General features: G+C 44.6%; 1 protein-coding gene across 1 annotated transcript in view; it reads left to right on the forward strand.

The window, feature by feature from the left end:
- The first annotated feature begins 515 nt into the window (after positions 1-515).
- Positions 516-22,056, forward strand: part of LOC133445734 (mucin-1-like) — a 53,049-nt gene continuing 31,508 nt past the window's right edge. The window contains exon 1 of the mRNA XM_061723124.1: positions 516-923. Coding sequence (XP_061579108.1) covers positions 695-923 — 229 coding nt within the window. The 5' untranslated portion in view covers positions 516-694. The remainder of the gene's footprint in view (positions 924-22,056) is intronic.

Raw genomic sequence — 22,056 nt, forward strand, 5'->3', positions numbered from 1 at the left:
GAGTTTATGACCTCTGCACCCTCAGATCTGGATCAGTAATGACATATGTATAACTAAATATTCAAGCGTTATAGGAAGAGGCCAAATTCTTTGTTTGTTTGAACAAACGTGGTGAATGAAGTAGATTCTGAATCTGATTTACATTAAGACAAAGAGTACAATCTTCCTACAATCCACCATCTTTGGTTTAACTTTCTTCTGGATCGTCAGTTGTAGGATCTTCAATACTGGCATTCTATAACATTTATGTAAAAGTGTGTCACCAGTTTTACATCATTGGTCTTTACAAACTGGCCCAAGAAAGACAGAAAAACCCTGGAAACATGTGTTCTTCCATACATGAAACAAGAAGAGCACCAAAAGAAAATGATCTCAAATGAAGGCCAACATTTCTTGATGTTAACATTCAACACTTTTGTGGACTTTGTGAAGGTAACTGCTGTGACCACGACTGAATTTGATGTAGTAATTTGGGAGACTGTGAATTAAGTGTGAACATTAGATAAAATGCTCAAGTATTTCCTTTTATTTTCCTCAACCTTTTTATTCAGGAAATTCAAGTTGCACATCAGTTAATTTCATGCATCTAAATATGATCTAAAAGTGCTTTATTTCTTATTAGGGAGGCACAAGATAACGTCCAGCGAGTGTCTTCGCTCAAACAAATATACAGTTTGCAATTATTATTTCTGATATGTACATGTTTGTTCTGATTTATATTTTCTTCCATGTACCACCAGTTAAGGTCTATAAAGTCACTACAGGAGAAACATTTGGAGCAGATGAAGATCTACTGAAACAAATGACAGTTGGGTTACATGTGAAGTTCACAAGCCCAGAGGAGAGTGATGTCATCATTGTCTTCTGTCCAATCAGCTCTCGTGTTGGGTCAGATGTGGATGCAGCCATGAGGGAGGTTTCAGGTACTGTGTTCCAGCTGTTTTATCTTTTGCTATGTGAAGAAATACACTCCTCAATGTCAATTATTTTGTTTAATGACAGAGATGAAGAAGCCCCGCAGAAATAGTAAACAATAAACATAAGCAGGCTGAATCTCACATGAAAATAATATAGGAATTTGCTTAAATAACATTATAATATATTTCAATCATTGTATTGTTTATATAACATATAAGTAAGCAGATCCTGAAATAAAATATTAACAAAATAAAGTAACGGAAACTATACCATATAGTTTCATATAACCAATGAGCAATATATTGTAAACTTACAACTATAATGTGAGAGCTCCCAACCAACACCACGTGCATCTCTGAAAGAACATGAACCCCACACACAACAACGATGCCTGTTACTTCCCTCTACAGGACGGTAAGGCTCATACTGCCCCCTAGTGGACGGCATAAAACCCTTCAGTATGCAACAGATTACTTCATGTTGGACTGATGTGTCACATGACACCCTCATGTTAAAGTACACATGGATGCATTTTATAAATACATAAACACATGTACTAGTCTTGTAATGAAACTTTAAACAGCTACAATAAACATGAATAAATACTATTTTAATAAACAAAGTTGAAGCCTCAGTTCAGAGCCGCCGCAAGGGGTGTGCGAACCGTGCGACCGCACAGGGCCTCGCGCCCCACGGGGCCTCGCGCCCCACGGGGCCTCGCGCCCCACGGGGCCTCGCGCCCCAAGGGGCCTCGCGCCCCAAGGGGCCTCGCGCCCCAAGGGGCCTCGCGCCCCAAGGGGCCTCGCGCCCCAAGGGGCCTCGCGCCCCAAGGGGCCTCGCGCTATGGGCCGTTTTTGAAAAAAAAAAAAAAAAAAGTTTTTTTTTTTTTTTCGTTTTTTTTTTCGTTTTTTCCCTTATAAATATCAACAGTCACATTCCATTACAGACCTAAATGTGTACTAGTCTGTGCATATCAATAAAATATATGTGCAATGATGCGCGTGTCAGTTGTTCAATACAACTGCGTCAGACCAAGCGCAGACACAAGGTGCTCTGATCCAGACGGTGGAGTGTGTAACAAACTGTCACACAATGTCGAGAGAACAAGAAAGATTCAGGAAATTTCCATCAGGGGATGAAAAAAGAAAAAACTAAAGAAAATGGAAGAGTTTAATGCCTCTCTGAAAGGCTCGTTTGATAAATTTGTTAGAAAAATCACCGATCCGACTGGGTCTCAAGCAGCCGTGGGGCCCCACGTCGAGGCAAGTCAAATGATGATGAGGCAGGGGAAGGTATCCAGTATTTTGCTAATTGGAGAGTTAAAATTGCGCATATAGACACCCGATCCAACCCAAAAAACCCCAAAATTTTGCGCGCGTGAGCGTAGCGAGCGCGCGAGGGCCCCCCCACACCATTTCGCACAGGGCCTCGCAAATCTCCCAGACGGCTCTGCCTCAGTTTCATCTCTTGTTCTTTTTTCTGGTGTCAGCAGATAATAAAAAGATCATTCTGGTTGTGATGCATCACGCTCGAGATGTCGACTACTCAGCCGGTGGGAGAAGGTGGTCTGAGACCTTTAGTAATGTTGTCCTGTATGTTGATGTCCTCTTCCACGAGACTGTACCAGGACTACTGATCTGTGATGAAAACAGGAAGGCCGTCCACCAAATACAGGATGCTTTAGGTCAGTATAATAATAGAGTTGGTAGTTTTTATTGAGACCGGAAAATGTATTTCCAGTAAAATGCTCATTAATGTTGGTACTTAAGCAGATTGACCAGAATTAAAATAATTTGCTTTTGTCTAGCCAGGAAAGCCTGAAATCTTATTCTAATAACTCTTAACTCTTAAACATAGAGAGTATATAAAGCCCTGATAGTACAGGAATCTCCTTCAGGTTACTGGTATCTTGTTATTATTCTGGACAAATCATTTGGTAAATGGCACAAAATGGATGTAAAAAGAGCAGAGTTTATGGCATTTTATTCCTCTGAACTGGATCAGTAATTACATATTCATAACTAAATATTCACGCGTCAGAAGGAGAGGCCACATTATTTTCTAAATAAAATATAACTTAAACTTTGTGTCAAGGAACTCTCAAGTTGTCGTCTAGTCTTATAGATTTCCACTAATATGACATCCTTTTTGCAGTGTTTAGTTTTTATCTATTGTATTTATACCTTACCTACTTTATATTTTCTTGCAAATACTCACAGTTAAGGTACTCAAAGTCCCTAAAGGAGAAACATTTGGGGCAGATGATGAACTGCTCAGCCAAGAGACGAATGAGCTACAACAGGAAAGTGCCTCTGCCGACTCTGCGGCCCCTGCCCAGGAACCTGCCGGCATCGCAGCCCCTGTCCAGGACTCTGCCGGCTCTGCAGCCCCTGCCCAGGACTCCGCCGGCTCCGCAGCCCCTGCCCAGGACTCCGCCGGCTCCGCGTCCCCTGCCCAGGACTCCCCCGGCTCTGCGGCCCCTGCCCAGGACTCCCCCGGCTCTGCGGCCCCTGCCCAGGACTCTGCCGGCTCTGCCGCCCCTGTCCAGGACTCCCCCGGCTCCGCAGCCCCTGCCCAGGACTCTGCCGGCTCTGCGGCCCCTGCCGAGGACTCTGCCGGCATCGTGGCCCCTGCCCAGGACTCTGCCGGCTCTGCAGCCCCTGCCCTGGACTCCGCCGGCTCTGCAGCCCCTGCCCAGGACTCTGCCGGCATCGTGGCCCCTGCCCAGGACTCTGCCGGCTCTGCAGCCCCTGCCCTGGACTCTGTCGGCTGTGCAGCCCCCGCCCAGGACTCTGCCGGCTCCATGGCCCCTGCCCAGGACTCTGCCGCCTCTGCGGCCCCTGCCCAGGACTCCCCCGGGTTTGTGGCCCATGCCCAGCACTCCCCCGGCTCTGCGGCCCCTGCCCAGGACTCTGACGGCTCTGCAGCCCCTGCCCAGGACTCTGCCGGCTCTGCGGCCCCTGCCCAGGACTCTGCCGGCTCTGCGGCCCCTGCCCAGGACTCTGCCGGCTCCATGGCCCCTGCCCAGGACTCTGCCGCCTCTGCGGCCCCTGCCCAGGACTCCCCCGGGTTTGTGGCCCATGCCCAGCACTCCCCCAGCTCTGCGGCCCCTGCCCAGGACTCTGACGGCTCTGCAGCCCCTGCCCAGGACTCTGCCGGCTCCACAGCCCCTGCCCAGGACTCCGCCGGCTCTGCGGCCCCTGCCCAGGACTCTGCTAGCTCTGCGGCCCCTGCCCAGGACTATGCCAGCATCGCCTCCCCTGCCCAGGACTCTGCCAGCTCTGCGGCCCCTGCCCAGGACTCTGCCGGCTCCATGGCCCCTGCCCAGGACTCTGCCGCCTCTGCGGCCCCTGCCCAGGACTCCCCCGGGTTTGTGGCCCATGCCCAGCACTCCCCCGGCTCTGCGGCCCCTGCCCAGGACTCTGCCGGCTCTGCGGCCCCTGCCCAGGACTCTGCCGGCTCCGCGGCCCCTGCCCAGGACTCTGCCGGCTCCGCGGCCCCTGCCCAGGACTCTGCCGCCTCTGCGGCCCCTGCCCAGGACTCCCCCGGGTTTGTGGCCCATGCCCAGCACTCCCCCGGCTCTGCGGCCCCTGCCCAGGACTCTGCCGGCTCTGCGGCCCCTGCCCAGGACTCTGCCGGCTCCGCGGCCCCTGCCCAGGACTCTGCCGGCTCCGCGGCCCCTGCCCAGGACTCCGCCGGCTCCGCGGCCCCTGCCCAGGACTCCGCCGGCTCCGCGGCCCCTGCCCAGGACTCCGCCGGCTCCGCGGCCCCTGCCCAGGACTCCGCCGGCTCCGCAACCCCTGCCCACGGCTCTGCCGGCTCTGCGGCCCCTGCCCAGGACTCCCCTGGCTTTGTGGCCCCTGCCCAGGACTCCCCCGGCTTTGTGGCCCCTGACCAGGACTCCCTCGGCTCTGCTGCCCCTGCCCTGGACTCCCCTGGCTCTGCAGCCCATGCCCAGGACTCTTCCGGCTCCGCGGCCCCTGCCCAGGACTCTGCCGGCTCCACAACCTGCCCAGGATTCTGACGAGGACTTTGAATTCGTAGAAATAATAGATGATGTCACGTAGAGACTTTAGGGCAGGCTGGTTTCCTTACTGAGGAGTTGGGAACACTGTTACCAGAAAAACATATTAGTCCACCCAATACCAAAGAATCTATTCCACCTGATCAATAAGAGAATATTCATACCATTGACAGTTTTTCTGGTTACTACAGCAATTCGCTCCACGGTTGCACAAAGTTAGTTTATATTCCGGTTCACCAACTGTCTCTGGCATAAATTTACGATATCATTTCAGACTGCTCAAAACTGGAAAGGGTAAGGTCGGTTTAATTGCCAGTGTCACTATGTTAAATGCAAAACCATATTATTTTTTTTTACGTGTTCGAACTTCGCCCTATGTCACATCAAATTGAGGTTACATTTGTTAGGATTTCATGAAAAGAGTTTGAAGGGTTTTCCTACAAGATTCTACACCGGTGGTTTTTCTCAGTATTTGCAAAGTAATCCCTATTCAGGAGTTCAGCTGGTTTCTCTAGTCGCAGAGTCAACCCTTGTGTTATGGCTCGACTGTTTTCTTTATTTGCAGGGTTTAGATAGTTCAGATATTTACTCTTCGTTAAGTGAAGACAATGGGGAAAAACAGATGTTTTAACATTGAGGGGTCTTATCTGTTATCTGGGTTGACACCTCAAGTAGGAAGCAGTCAACAGAGATATAAGTCTGAAGGTGTGACATGTTTGGGTGTTTTTCCACGCAGCTGGCTCCACAGATGGGGTTCATGTAAAAAACTCCTTGTTTTTAGTATAAATAGGGCTGGATCGATGACCACCAAGTGTACCTTCGGCCGGAAAACATTGTGCATGACATAATAAAAGCTTGTATTAACTTTGATTCTATTTCACTGGTTTCTTATGGTGCACCAGACAAACGAAGACTAAGGATCTTTCACATCAAACATACAAGATTGCCTTGTTTTATTTTGTGTAACAAAGGAAGGGGTTGTTATGTTGTGTATGGCCAAGAATAAGCCCATGTCTGCTATGTAAAAATAGATGTCTAACAACCAATTAAAATGCACCAGAAAGCTGGAAATTGTGTTTACTTCATTTAAGATTTTCTGGGGGAGGCCCCCTACCACACCAGTGTCCACAGTATTTCTTCCACATTCCACATTCTTACACATTCTACATTACTGATTACTGACACATACAAGCCACAATAGAATGGTTCATATTCAATCGGGGTTTTTTTTTGTTTTTTTTTTACCATTGTGCTTGCTTCCACATCAGGCCTAAGACACAAGTGTACATCATTGTTCAGTGTGAGGACAGCGTTCTTGACATCTGAGCTGAGATTGCACAGGTCCAAATTATACAGTGTACCTTGCATTAATCTCATAAAACAGCAAAAATCATACCGTGGGAACCCAGCCTTCAAGACATTTGTCTTTATCTCGTAAGGGCCCGAGCACTTACAGTGCGAAGGCCCTATTGTATCTGTAGGAATTATTCTTTATTAGGGCCCGAGCACTTACAGTGCGAAGGCCCTATTGTATCTGTAGGAATTTTTACGAAAGGAGGACCTTCTTGCCCCCCTAAACGTGCCCCAAAAGTCACCAAATTTTGCATGCAAGCCAGACCTGGTGATAAATGTGATATTTAATGGTTTGCATTAATGGGCGTGGCAAAATGGCTCAACAGCACCCCCTAGAAAACTTTGTGCCTAAAGCCCCACAATACCGTTTGACGTACATGCACGAAAATCAGTACACACCTGTATCATGTCGCAACTTAAAGGGGACCTATTATGAAAGACACGTTTTTTCTTGTTTTAACATATATAAAGTGGTCTCCCCTCACCCTGCCAACACAGGAAAGATGAAATGCCATGAAATTCTGCAGGGTCTGTACACCCCGCCCGGCTGAATCTTCCAGTGTCATGTGATTTCTACCAGCCGTTCAGAATCTGCGCCTATCGTTACATAACGATAGGCGCTGATTTCCATAGGTCGTCCTCCGCTGCTGAAACCACGCCCACAACTCTCTCCGCCGGCCGGAGCGTCTGCCATTGTTTGGAAGCGGTGACTGTTTCCACAGCGAGGGGACAGTAAAAATTAGGTTTTGCATTGACGGACCCGGCAACTGCACACAAGTCAGCATCAAGTCTGCACACAAGTCAGCGGTAAGTGACGTTATTTTTTTAATGTTATTTATATTTGTCTACAGGTATGATCTTTGCATGGGCTAAGTATTTAGCTTACCTCCGGAGCACCGGAGGCCACACACCGGGGCCACTCACTGGACCGGACCGGTGCAGCAGGAGTTAATGGTAACCTCAGAGTGGATTATGGAGAATAGGCAAAAGCTGAATGTATTGAAAACAAAATGTATGGTTATTGGATCTAATCATGCACTGAGGGCTGAACCTAAACTGCATCTTTTTATGAATGTTACTGCTATAGAACAGGTCAAAAAAGCCAAATTGTTGGGAGTAATAGTGGATGAAGTGTTGTCTTGGTCAAATCATATCAATAGTATAGTGTCTAAAATGAGTTACAATATTTCTAATATTAGAAGAATCACCTACCTGCTGAATGAATCAACCATCAATTGTTACTTAACTCCTTAGTTCTGTCCCATCTGAACTACTGCCCAACAGTTTGGTCCAGTGCCTCGAAGAAAGATATTTCCAAATTGCAGCTAACTCAAAACAGGGCAGCACGCCTAGCTCTGAGGTGCTCTATTAGTGAAAGTGAGTATGCACAGGAGACTCACATGGATGCAGGTGGAAGAAAGACTGGCTTATAGTCTCATAATGTTTTTGAAAAAGACTTACACCTTACAGAAACCTGTTTTTTTTTAATTTACAACTTCATCCGACAAACGAGAAACATAATTATAGAACTAGACAGGCCTCAGCAAACAACTTCACCTTGCCTTTACCGAGAACTAACGCACTCAAAAGGTCTGTTATGTACAGGGCTGTAGCTCACTGGAACAGTCTCCCCCCACACTTGATTTCAACCACAGGAATGGCTAGTTTCAAAATTAAACTGAGAGAAGCTGTGTTTCGACATAATATTCTGTTACAATAGTTTATTAGAAAACTACGTTAAAGGAATCCATTCATGTTAATTTTTCAATGTTCATATTATTATTATTAGTATTTGTTCATATGCACTGAGAAATTTATGTTAATATTTTCAGGTTAATTGATCTATGTAATTCTTTGTATAAATGCTGTATTGTTGATTAATTGTATGATTTAATGTGGACCCCAGGAAGAATAGTCTTCATATTTATGCGGACTAATGGGGATCCAATAAATAATAAATAAATAGCGCCACCTATTTTATGTTTTTCGAAGAGCCCCACAATATGGTTGGACTTACAGCAATGACCTTTATGTGTCTATTGTATCAGACAAAGCTCTACGAAAAAGTGTCTTGGACCCTGTGAGAAAGTGAGCAACCCCTCCCCTTCTCACCATCACCGGACTTTTTTTTAATGTGTGTGGCAGAGTGGAGGATTGGGCGTGGTCTGCGGGGGAGCAGCACACAGGTGTGCCTGGTTCTGCTGATTGTGGCACACCTGTGTCCAATCAACCTCTCCACCCTGCCTGGGTTTATAAACAGCAGCTGCATACCAGAAGAGGGGTCTGCTGAATGGAGGTAGCTGGCTGACAGGCTATGCCCCATGTGCCATTTTTTTTAGAATACTGATTTTGCCCGCCGCCTGTACGCGTTTTTTTTTACATAAAATAAAAAGCCTTATTTTTTTGGCATTCTACGCTCTGTGAGGTTTTTTTTACACCTCATCACCCAGGTCCAGTTTTGCCTTGTCCCCTTGTACGTGGAAAGGCCGCTCTGGTTCCTCACATTTGGTGTCAGGAGTGGGATCTTTGGCGCCACCTGAAAAACTGGAGAGAAAAGGTGGGAAGCGAGGCCGTGGGTTTTGGCGGAGTCTGGGAGACCAGGTGACTAGGAGTCTGGGAGACCCGGTGACTAGGAGTCTGGGAGACCCGGTGACCAGGAGTCTGGGAGACCCGGTGACCAGGAGTCTGGGAGACCCGGTGACCAGGAGTCTGGGAGACCCGGTGACCAGGATGTGGCTTGTAACCGGGAGGAAGCGCCCTCGGCAACCGGGAGGAAGCGCCCTCGGCAACCGGGAGGAAGCGTCCTCGGCAACCGGGAGGAAGCGGCCAGCAACCGGAGGAAGTGGCGGATTTCCTGTCTCGCAACGTGGTTGGCGAGACTCCAGAGGGGGAGGGAAGTGTGAGAAAGTGAGCAACCCCTCCCCTTCTCACCATCACCGGACTTTTTTTTAATGTGTGTGGCAGAGTGGAGGATTGGGCGTGGTCTGCGTGGGAGCAGCACACAGGTGTGCCTGGTTCTACTGATTGTGGCACACCTGTGTCCAATCAACCTCCCCACCCTGCCTGGGTTTATAAGCAGCAGCTGCATACCAGAAGAGGGGTCTGCTGAATGGAGGTAGCTGGCTGACAGGCTATGCCCCATGTGCCATTTTTTTTAGAATACTGATTTTGCCCTCCGCCTGTACGCATTTTTTTTTACATAAAATAAAAAGCCTTATTTTTTTGGCATTCTACGCTCTGCGAGGCTTTTTTTACACCTCATCACCCAGGTCCAGTTTTGCCTTGTCCCCTTGTACGTGGGGAGGCCGCTCTGGTTCCTCACAGACCCATGCTCTAAGTTACACAGGAAGTCCGGCATTTTTAACAGAAAATGTCATTTTTCATGAATTCTGGTCATTTCCAGGCCTCGTATTTTAAGAAACTCCTCCTAGATATTTTATCGGATTGGTTCACAACTTGGTTTGTACAATCTAGACACATGGCCGACGCTAAATTGCGAAGCTTTTAAGTTTTTAGGTGAGGGCTTGACCGTAGTGATTCGGCGAAGTTTGAGGTCATTTTTAAGGGCTCGCCATGAAACATCAATTGGCTGTAACTCAGCAATACATTATTTTATGTGGCCGAAAACGTATGTGCCCGATTGTAGAGTGAGCCTGAAGACATCTATGGTGGAATATTGAGGATCGGTTGTAGCGCCACCTGTTGGCACCAGGAATTGTCATGTCTTCTAGTATGCATCTGTGCTCCAAGCGAGATGAGCGGATGGATCTCAAAGCTGGTCACATAATAGGTAAGACATTGACGATGGCTGACAGTGAAAACTGTAACTTTTTATCAAAGGGTGTCACCGTTAGAGGTAGCGGGGGGGGCGAGGCATTGGAGCCGTTCAGCGCGGCCGCCATCTTGGATGGGTCTCTGATGCGCCCGCCATCTTGGATGGGTCTCCATTGGCCCTCAGTCCATTTATTTATACTGAGGAAGGTTTTGTCCCCGACTACAATCATCCATAAACCCGAATTTTTACCAGATTTTCACACAGTTTGATTTCTATTGTTATTGTAAATCTTTTTTTTTCTTTTATTGCCCTCAATAAATGTCTATACTCTATAAATCTAATATAATCTATAAAAATAAATCCAGGTCATTCCAGGGTCTTATACTACCCTGTTAGGCTTGCAAGTGGGGCTGGGGAGCTAAAACCCTTGGAAAAGAACTGTTTTGCAGCTTCTTGCGTGTGCTGGCTGTAACTGTAACTCTGTAACTCCAGTATAGTTAATTTAGGGTTATATAAATTTACGATTATTTCTTCATCCACTGCATCTTTCATCCACAGGTACATTCAGGGACAATTGGAATTTACTGTATTTGGCGAGAATTGACCATTGTGGTTTCTCCTGTTTACTGGTGTGATGAGTGATATGTAAATATTGTAATCTTTAATTACCAACTTCATCTAATTAATGTTTTTCATCTAACCTCAGTAGTGTGAGATATTATTTCAATGGGAAACTGCACACGAACCCAGTGGCGGTTGGTGTTGTTTTTCCTAGGGGGGGACTCTACCAGACGACAAAATAGATATCCCAAAAAGCAGTAAAATCATGTTCTAACTAAGTTATCATATCCGTGTATTTGAATTAATGCCATTAATAATAGAAAACGTTGTGCCTCAAGCCCCACAATACAGTTTGACGTATATCCACGACAATCAGTACTCACCTGTATCATGTTGCAACTTAAAGAAAAGTCTCTTGGCGCCATGGCCAAAACCGAACAGGAAGTCGGCCATTTTGAATTAATTGTGTCATTTTGGCGCAATTTATGCCATTTCTTCGCCGTTAATATGGCCCGAACCGTACACCCAGGTGTGTTATACATCCAAATGCGGTCTCAATCCTGCGACGATGCGCATTACTTTTCTCATTCAAGTGTTACCGTGGCGACGCTAGATGCCAAAAAGCGTGCCCCCCTTTCATTTGATTGGTCCATCTTGATAGTTCCCCAAAAGTCACCAAATTGTTCACGCAAGCCAGGCCTGGCGATAAATTTGATATTTCATGATGCCTCAATGGGCGTGGCCTAATGGCTCAACAGCGCCCCCTAGAAAACGTTGTGCCTCAAGCCCCACAATACGGTTTGACGTACATGCACAAAAATCGGTACACACATCATGTCGCAACCATATTTGATAGTTCCTACTTTCTGCCATACCTTTTGAATGGTTTAATATAAAGAGTTGTGGGTGGTGTCATCGGACTCGGTTTTGAGTCCTTGAACATAATTGATGCAAATTAGCCCCGCCTCTTTTTCTGATTGGTCAATATGTGATAGTCCCTATTCTCTACCGTAACTTTTGAAAGGGTTGTGATAAAGACATGTGGGTGGTGACATCGGATTTGGTATTGAGTACTTGACCTTCATTGCCCTGAATTAGCCCCGCCCCTTCTTCTGATTGGCCGATATTTGATAGATCCTACTTTCTGCCATAACTTGAATGGTTTGATTTAGAGAGTAGTGGCTGGTGTCATCCGCTAAATGTCCAGCCCTGAAGAATCTACATGCAAGTCATACAAGCGCTTCCACTGCAGCACGCCTAAACGTGCACAAGGGTGCGAGGGCCCGTTCATCGCTGCTTGCAGCTTTAATTACATATACAATGTTATAATTATGAAGAGATTTTAAATATGACAAGAAGAGGTGTATGTCATGCAGCCAGGACAGTATCCCACACTGATTTTGAGTTAATTGATCACATAACCTGAAAGCTACTGAGGTAAAATGCTAATATTTACATTGTGAAAGATTGGGACTGTGGTGGGTGTTGCTGGTTTGATAGATTCCTTATGACAGAGTAGGTAAGCAAAGCCATAATTCATGCAGTGACACTCGTCAAAAAAACACGCTGCCTCTTTATAGTTTGTTGATGAAGTCATCGCCAAAGTCAATCATCAGTTTCAGCGCATTCAGGATCAGAGTGTTGACATCCTCATCTGAGCTGATTTCATGACTGTAGTTCTTCACAGGGAGAATGCAGTTCATTGAAATCCCCAGTTTGGAGTTGAAGTCTGACATCTAAAATTAAAATGAAAAACATTTTATTGTAACTTCAATGTTTACCTCTGTGGGTCTGAGCTCACATTATAAAAGACTGCAGCTGAAATTCACCCTTTTCTTCAGATATTTGCTCTTGTAGATGTTCCTCAGGCTCTTTTCAGTTTCACCACACGCCTTATCAATGTGGGTGAGAACAGCCAGTTGAGGAATACCTGCAGATAAGGAGGTGTATTTTTGTCTATTTTAGCATGAATACTTGCTCAACATGAGCATTACCATGCTTTCAGACTAGACAGAAGTATGAATAATGTATTATGTAATTATACATACTTACAATGTAATTATGAAAATGTCTGATATAAAGTTTTGCAAGCCATTTGAGGCCGAAAATTAAATCAGCAAAAGTGTGTATATGGTACCTTCTTTACATATATTTCAAAATAAATGTTCAATGAAGGTTTTTTTTATTTGTTAGGAGTTTGTTTCAGACATTTTATGCATACACTGTTGTGTTTTTCTTATATTTTCTTTAAGGTAACAAATATTATTTAGGATCTTTTTGCTGTAATCTTAACGGTCTTTCAGTATTGAAAAAAAAGTCTTACATTTTTAGAAATCTCAAGAGTAATGAAAGCTGCAAGCAGCGATGAACGGGCCCTCGCAATCATGGCCACCGCCCCCCATAAGCATATCAGAAATGACACCACCCACGACTCTCTATGTCAAACCATTCAAAAGTTATAGCAGAAAATAGGGACAACCAATCAGAAGAAGGGGCAGAGCTAATTCAGGCCAATGAAGCTCAAGGACTCAATACAGAGTCCAATGACACCACCCACGACTCTTTATGTCAAACCATTCAAAAGTTATGGCAGAGAAAAGTATTCTAGGGGGCGCTGTTGAGACGTTAGGCCACGCCCATTAATGCAAACTATGAAATATCAAATTTATCACCAGGCCTGGCTTGCATGCAAAATTTGGTGACTTTTGGGGAACTATCAAATATGGACCAATCAGATGAAGGGGGGGGGGCGTGCTTTTTGGCGTCTAGTGTCGCCACGGTAACACTTTTGAAAGAGAAAAGTAATGCGCGTAGTCACAGGATGGAGACGCATATTTTGATGTATAACACACCTGGGTGCACGTTACGGTTCAGGCCGAATTAACTGTCGAAGGAATAGCATAAATTGCTCCAAAATTACATGATTAATTCATAATGTTCAAAATGGCCGACTTCCTGTTCGGTTTCGGCCATGGCGCCAAGAGACTTTTCTTTAAGTTGCGCCATGACACAGGTGTGTACCGATTTTCTTGTACGTCAAACCGTATTGTGGGGCTTGAGACACAAAGTTTTTTAGGGGGTGCTGTTGAGCCATTTTGCCACGCCCAATAATGCAGACCATTAAATATCAAATTTTTCGCCAGGCCTGGCTTGCCTGCAAAATTTGGTGACTTTTTGGGCACGTTTAGGGGGACAAAAAGGCTCTCCTTTCGTCAGAATAATCTGGTATGTTCGTTTCATTTTGTCCATCAGTCCATCCTCCTCAGTCCATTCCCCCAGCTTGAATGTCTCTCTCCGAATATCTAGGGGGAAGGGAACCCTCCCCTGATTCAGCATTGGTCTGGGGGGGCCAGCCTGCAGTGGTTCATTGGCCACTGCAGCTGTCAGTCAGGATCCGGTTCCTGCCTTAATAGTGTTCAGCTGTGTCTAATCAACTCAAAAAAAGGTAATTGCATGCCAAACTCAAAACACACAAAAGGTTACATTTCAAACAACAGTAACTAAACAAAGCAACAAAAACATGCATGCAAATAAAATGTTACACAAAAATTCCAAAACAATAAAACAATTAAACACAGCCTGACACTCAGCATGACACCTCCCTACAGTTTACCGTTGGCAGTCCCTGCCAACAATCAACGATACCGAGCTGGTGGTAGACCCAAGTTTGCACGGGTTGATCGCCGCAGATGTCTTTGGACTTTCCACCCCATGTCCGCCACCAACAGCCTCCAGTGGTCCCTTATCCCAGCAGCTGCAGCCAGCTCTCAGCAGCTTCCAGCAGCCCCACCAGCAGCCTCCAGTGGTCTCTTGCTGCAGCCAGCTCTCAGCAGCAGCATCCAGCAGCCCCACCAGCAGCCTCCAGTGGTCTCTTGCTGCAGCCAGCTCTCAGCAGCATCCAGCAGCCCCACCAGCAGCCTCTAGTGGTCTCTTGCTGCAGCCAGCTCTCAGCAGCATCCAGCAGCCCCACCAGCAGCCTCCAGTGGTCTCTTGCTGCAGCCAGCTCTCAGCAACATCCAGCAGCCCCACCAGCAGCCTCCAGTGGTCTCTTGCTGCAGCCAGCTCTCAGCAGCATCCAGCAGCCCCACCAGTAGCCTCCAGTGGTCTCTTGCCGCAGCCAGCTCTCAGCAGCATCCAGCAGCCCCACCAGCAGCCTCCAGTGGTCTCTTGCTGCAGCCCGCTCTCAGCAGCATCCAGCAGCCCCACCAGCAGCCTCCAGTGGTCTCTTGCTGCAGCCAGCTCTCAGCAGCATCCAGCAGCCCCACCAGCAGCCTCCAGTGGTCTCTTGCTGCAGCCAGCTCTCAGCAGCATCCAGCAGCCCCACCAGCAGCCTCCAGTGGTCTCTTGCTGCAGCCAGCTCTCAGCAGCATCCAGCAGCCCCACCAGCAGCCTCCAGTGGTCTCTTGCTGCAGCCAGCTCTCCGCAGCATCCAGCAGCCCCACCAGCAGCCTCCAGTGGTCTAATGTTGCAATTTCACATTATTGAAACGTTGCAATTTCACATTATTCTGGCGAGATCTGAAACAACTTCCCAACAACGAGGAAGCGTGTGATTATATACATTCACTGAGTGAATATTATGAAAGTAAAATATATATTTCTCGCTAGAAATTTAATCAAAACGCAGTTTTTATGAAAGTAAAATATATATTTCTGGCTAGAAATGTAATCAAAACGCAGTTTTATGCAGAAACTAACTCAAAATATTTATTTGTTTCACTAAAAAATGAGAAATGTCTGACATGTTTTTTTGTGTGACAGCCAGAATCTTGAAAGTCAGTGACTTGGACGCAAAACGAATAGTCAGAAAAATGTAACAGTTATACAATTCAAGGGCTATTATTGTAACCCTTCTACGTTTTTGCACTTTGGAACAACGTGGGCAGGGTACGTTTTTATGTGAGACTGGGTTGGCGTCACATATAGCCGCAGACGGGATTACATTGGACCCTATTGGAGTGAGACTGTTGGTTTGCAGCCCCTTCTTCCAAACCCATGATGTCATTGAACACAAAGGGGTAGAAGATTCCTCTTCCTTCCTTCTGGATTTTATGGGTTTCATACTGTAAGATCAACCAGAAATTTAGAAAATCAACATATGATGCAACTACCACAAACTTGTGTTAGTACTGGCAACATCATGTTTATTCCGATAACACACCGAATAATAAATCGACTAATACAGAAAAGATCTTTTTAGATAAGATTGTTTTCATTAGAGATCAAATTTGTGACAACCTCCTCACTTCTGTGCCTTAGGTGCTGGAGCAGTTCACATCCTTCATCCCAGTGTGACAAAACATACAAAAAAAACCCCACCCTACACCAAGTAGACGTGCTGGACAGTGGCCCTTTAACTCATCATAAAAATGTTATTATGCAGGATTTTCAAAGACTATTATAATCTATGACACTGATTGCACATTAACAGTATTGCTGGAGGCAAATATTCTGCCAGTTAAATACATTATACATAATAATAATAATATTTTGGAATTTTATATAATTTCTTCTACACAAGATAACAGTCATAAATGTAAACCATTTTAGAGTTATTAGGAAGATGTGTTTTTCACAGAGGTTAGATGTAGCAATCTACTTCCAGCAACTAATCTGAGTGAGGCAAACACAGAGAACGATATAAATACCTTCTTATTAAACTCCGACACTGAAAGAAAATAATCTGACGCATCCCCATTGAATAAGATATTAAATATTTCTAACCTCTTTTTTATTTTCCTTTTTTTGTCTTCATTGTTTATTGAACAAAATCATACCACAGTGAAAACAAGTTCGATGTCTTCTGAGGTTGTAACAACTCAGTAAGATAAAATTATTTTTAACATACTTTCACATAATGAAACGTAGGATCAAAAGAGATGAAAGGTTTCTGAGTTTTGCATAAAAGTATCATATTGTCTTAATCAGACAGTAAATGATGTAAATTCTTTTAACAAACAAAGTCCTGGCTGTGCACATCAGAGCAGCTCCAAAGATCCAGTCTATCTTCAAACAATAATGCTGTTTAGGGTGGATGACAGTATATAAAAGTACTGTTGTAGTTTCTAGTTTAAATTAGGTAAATTAGCTATACAGGTATGGTGAAAATATCCAGATCAGAAGGAATATTTAGTGTGACTTTTGTCAGAGCTGGTACCGTTGGCTGACGCTGGGATGGCTGGTCTCTCTCTGACAACACTGCTGACAGAGTTGATGAAGCTGGACTTTCCAGGACCAACTGGTCCGTACAGCAAAATTCTGAGATGACTGATTTCATCATGTTTTGGTTGATAGTCCTTCACGTACTTCAGATCTTTCTCATTGTCTCTGTTGACATGCAGGAACAAAGAATATCATTTAATAAAACAGTTTTGAACATGGGTCTCACTGATGCCTCTGAGGAAGAGGGTTCCTGCTTTTTGAGGCCTGACAGGAATATTTCTGTTTAGTTTGCATGTTCTCCCCATCAATGTGTAGGTTTTATCCAGGTACCCTGGCTTCCTCTCACAGTCCAGAAATATGCTTTTTAACTTAAATAAGGATTCAAATAATAAGGGTATGTGATAATATTTAAAAATATATATTTTTGTGTATTATGCATTTTTTGAGGATAGTCGTATGCTTGCTAGCTTCTCACTCAGTCTTAACCTGAAGCCAACAGCGTTTCTTGCTTCATTTTCTTTCTGTTTCCCCTTACAGGGGCGTAACACATCCTGTCTCAAAGTGTCTGCTTGTGCGTCAGAGTCAGAGGCGTGTTGTTTTTTCCTTTGTGCACTAAAACAGATCCATCCAAGAGTTCTCACTCCATGGTTTCTGTCAGTTTTAACACTATGGGATATTTCGGTGAAACATGACGGCAGGGCCAGCCAGTGAGCCACACTGCTGGAGCTGAAAATATGACTCTTTTTTTGTTTTGATTTTTTAGAAATAAACATAGTACACACTCAGTTTGTGTGTGTGTGTGTGTGTGTGTGTGTGTGTGTGTGTGTGTGTGTGTGTGTGTGTGTGTGTGTGTGTGTGTGTGTGTGTGTGTGTGTGTGTGTGTGTGTGTGTGTGTGTGTGTGTGTGTGTGTGTGTGTGTGTGCGTGTGTGTGCGTGTGCTGCATGGACCGAGATGTTTATCACTTACATGGGGAAGGTGGTGGGGTTCTCGGACCTAAACACAAGACAGATGTAAGACTTTTAGGTAGGAAAAAATATCAAACTACGCTGTTTCAGTTTCACTATAAAGTATCTTATGAGTACTCATTTGAATTTGGGTTAAAATTCTACACAATTTCAATCACAATTTTGTCACATTTGCTTAACATCTCCTTACCAAGCCGTTGCTGCCCACCTTATAAATATTAAAAGAAAATTAAGCCAGCAGAGCAGAGCAGCTGTGGCCAAAAACCATACCAAATATGGATCAACAGGAGGGGGGTTCATGCTCGTGCACATGCAACGGGGGAGGAGGAGAGGAAGGAGCTTCAGAGAGTTAAAGGTGGGCCATGTTTCCTGGAGCATTGGAGGGAGGGAGGGAGGGAGGGAGAAGCGAGCTCTCTACTTATGTGGGGGAGGACTAGGGAACGGTGCTGCTGCTTATAAATGCAAAGATTTAGTCAGATAATTCCTAAAAAACGGTTTTCCATTTATTTAAAAAAAAACATGCAGTATTTAACTGTATTTGGAAGGGAAAAATTACAAGAATAGCAGTGAAACTGTTGGCACACGCATCTTAAATACATGGTCGTATTCATTTTATTTACGTTTTGAAAGGGTATCTCCCATAGCTGCAGCAAAAACTGCATATGTAAGGGACAGAAAGAAAGAAAGAAAGAAAGAAAGAAAGAAAGAAAGAAAGAAAGAAAGAAAGAAAGAAAGAAAGAAAGAAAGAAAGAAAGAAAGAAAGAAAGAAAGAAAGAAAGAAAGAAAGAAAGAAAGAAAGAAAGAAAGAAAGAAAGAAAGAAAGAAAGAAACAAACAAACAAACAAACAAACAAACAAACAAACAAACAAACAAACAAACAAACAAACAAACAAACAAACAAACAAACAAACAAACAAACAAACAAACAAACAAACAAACAAACAAACAAACAAACAAACAAACAAACAAACAAACAAACAAACAAACAAACAAACAAACAAACAAACAAACACAAGCAGTCACTGAAGTCATCTTAGTTCTTTCCCTTCGTCCTCCTCTTTTCACATTATGGACACATTTATTTTCCAAAAACTGTAAATGATCTGAACTGGTGTTAGAGCAAATAAAAGCAAAACCCAACCGGCTTTAAAGCTTTTTATTAATCATCACAAACAATCACTGTCATGAACCAGTTGACCTGTTGTCCAGCAATGGGCTTGCTAAGAGACTCAGCAATATTAGGTCACAACTTGAATTATTGAAAACCTCTTTCAGTATAAATATGCATTTACAGTTCCAGCACAGGGTTACATAGACTTTTGAAAAAAACAAAACAAAAAAACAACAACATAATATACACATCTTCTTCCCCCAGGGCTATAATCCTGTCCATCCATCAGAAAATGGTGTAGTCAGTACAAAATCATTTAATAAGGATTTTATAACAATTGTGTAAAAAAGTGTTGAATACAGCTTTATGAACACGTTTTAAGGACTAAGTGACAGCAACATCTGAGTAAGACTGAAATAATACAATAACACTCAAAACTAGAAACTTTCAGGACATTTTGATATGGGCATGCCCGACTGCAAATTCACCCCTCTTGCTGTTTGTGTTTTGCCTGGTACTGGATGTGTTAAGGGCAGTTCTGATTAGATCAGGGTTGTCTCTGGTTCTGTCTGAGGAGGTTCTGGTTGTGTTGGGGAGGTCCGGAGGCTCCAGGTAGTGACATTTTAATAATGTTTTGCATTCAAAAGGGCCAAGTGTTCATCTGAGGATTCTATGCAGGAGCAACACAGAACAGCAGTCTTACCAGAACAGGCTGCTGGATTCCTGTAAGTCATGTGGTTAATCAACACAGTGGCAACAGCAGCAACAACACAGCAGCTCTACGAATCCAGATCACGGGCGGGGCTTCAGGGGGGATAGGGGGGGCGGTATTTCCCCGGGGCCAAGGGGGCCCGGGCCGCAGGCTCCGCTGCTTGCGAGATTCTTTTATTTATTTATTTTTTTGTGGCACCACTTGGTTCATATTAGGTATAAAGCATATATGTTGTGCTGAGATTTTCACACTCACAACATTAAAACATTAAAACAGAAATTGCAAGTGGATCTCTAAATGTATTTTGGGTAAAATCGTTGGTTATCAACAGCCGTCTATCAACGTCATACGTCATCATATATCACTTGTCAACAGAGCACAGTAATCCTACAGCCTAAACATGAGCGGGAGTTAGAAACACCAAAGTGGAGCGATAAAACGCAAAGAAAAAGAAAAAAGGGAGCAAGAAAAAGCCAAATTGCCCAAGCTAGACGCATATTTTGTTTGCCTTAAGGCTTATTTATGGTTCTGCGTCAAATCGACGCCGTGCCTACGCCGTCACCGTGACACCGTCACCGTAACGCCGCCGTGAGCCCTTTGGACTTCTCCGTCACTCCATTTCACTGCGGTGCAGTACCCCCGCGACTGCCAGGTCACAATCTTTTCCTGAATGGTTTATCCGACTTTTCTGGTCACAGTGAATCAAAGAGATAAGGACAACTATTGTGAAAAAAAACAAAAACAAAAAAGAATCACACATACACTAAGAAAAGAGCGTTGAAAGTTCACGACAGCTTCAAACCGGAAATGCGTTGCTACCAAGCGAACCAATCACAGCCCTCTCGGTCTGCGTCGCCTCGACGCGTAGTTACAATTTTTGGGAGGTACGCGTCAGCGATGGCGTCAGCGATGCCACAATACTTCAAATTGTACTTGAACCTGTGTGAATTTATGGAACGCCGTGCCAATTTTAGTACACTACTGTGATTAGTTGAAGTGGATGTCAGCTGGTGATTTCAGAGTTATCTGGTGGTTATCCGTGGTGCTGAACTCCTACAAATGCGTTGAATTTGTGTCTGAAATGTATTCGTTTTATTAGGCTGTGATTTTGTTGTTCTTGTGGTTTGTTGGACTTTGTCATATTATATCATTATTTGAAGTGGGTTTCCGCGCTGCTGCAGCCCGACTTCCTGGTTCCCCAAGCGGGGTCCGATCGACCTGGTTCCCGGCCGCTTTGCGAGAATGGATTTCTGAACATGTACACACACACGTACGTACGCACACACACACACACACACACACACACACACACACACACACACACACACACACACACACACACGCATGATCATATACATACACGCATACACACACATAGACATACACACTGGCTTGTTCACCTGCATGCTTGCTCTGTAGTTTTTGGGGTTAGGTAGCGGTAGCTTAGCTCAGACTGCGATCAGATCTCAAGATTTGGGTCGATTGCTGTTCGTGTTTTGGTCGGCTCCGTGCCGGTTTCGTGTTTTGTTTGTGGTTTTTTTGTTGCAGATTTCCAGTGCTTGACGTGTGTCTCCGTGTGTTCCTGCTTCCTGGATTGGAAGTGGATGTCGTCACCCCATCCATGACGGCGTAGTGTGTTACTAAAGGTTTTCTTTAAGACTGTGGTCCCAGCTCTCTTCAGGTCATTGACCAGGTCCTGCCGTGTAGTTCTGGGCTGATCCCTCCCCTTCCTCATGATCATTGATGCCCTACGAGGTGAGATTTTGCATGGAGCCCCAGACCGAGGGAGATTGACCGTCATCTTGAACTTCTTCCATTTTCTAATAATTGTGCCAACAGTTGTTGCCTTCTCACCAAGCTGCTTGCCTATTGTCCTGTAGCCCATCCCAGCCTTGTGCAGGTCTACAATTTTATCCCTGATGTTCTTACACAGCTCTCTGGTCTTGGCCATTGTGGAGAGGTTGGAGTTTGTTTGATTGAGTGTGTGGACAGGTGTCTTTTATACAGGTAACGAGTTCAAACAGGTGCAGTTAATACAGGTAATGAGTGGAGAACAGGAGGGCTTCTTAAAGAAGAACTAACAGGTCTGTGAGAGCCGGAAGTCTTACTGGTTGACAGGTGATCAAATACTTATGTCATGCAATAAAATGCAAATTAATTACTTAAAAATCATACAATGTGATTTTCTGGATTTTTTTTTTAGATTCTGTCACTCACAGTTGAAGAGTACCTATGATAAAAATTATTTTATCACTTCTACATGCTTTGCAAGTGGGAAAACCTGCAAAATCGGCAGTGTATCAAATACTTGTTCTCCCCACTGTATATTAAATATAGTAATAATGCACATATATATGCCTTTGGTTTCTACCGTCATGTTATCAATCATTAATATGTGTGCAGACAAGGTGAAAAAAAAAAAAAAAAAAGGAATGTCATGCCGTACCGGGTTGGTGTATGTCTGTAACTTGTAAA

This window comes from Cololabis saira, chromosome 6 (genome assembly GCF_033807715.1).
Source record: "Cololabis saira isolate AMF1-May2022 chromosome 6, fColSai1.1, whole genome shotgun sequence".
Lineage (NCBI taxonomy): Eukaryota > Metazoa > Chordata > Actinopteri > Beloniformes > Belonidae > Cololabis > Cololabis saira.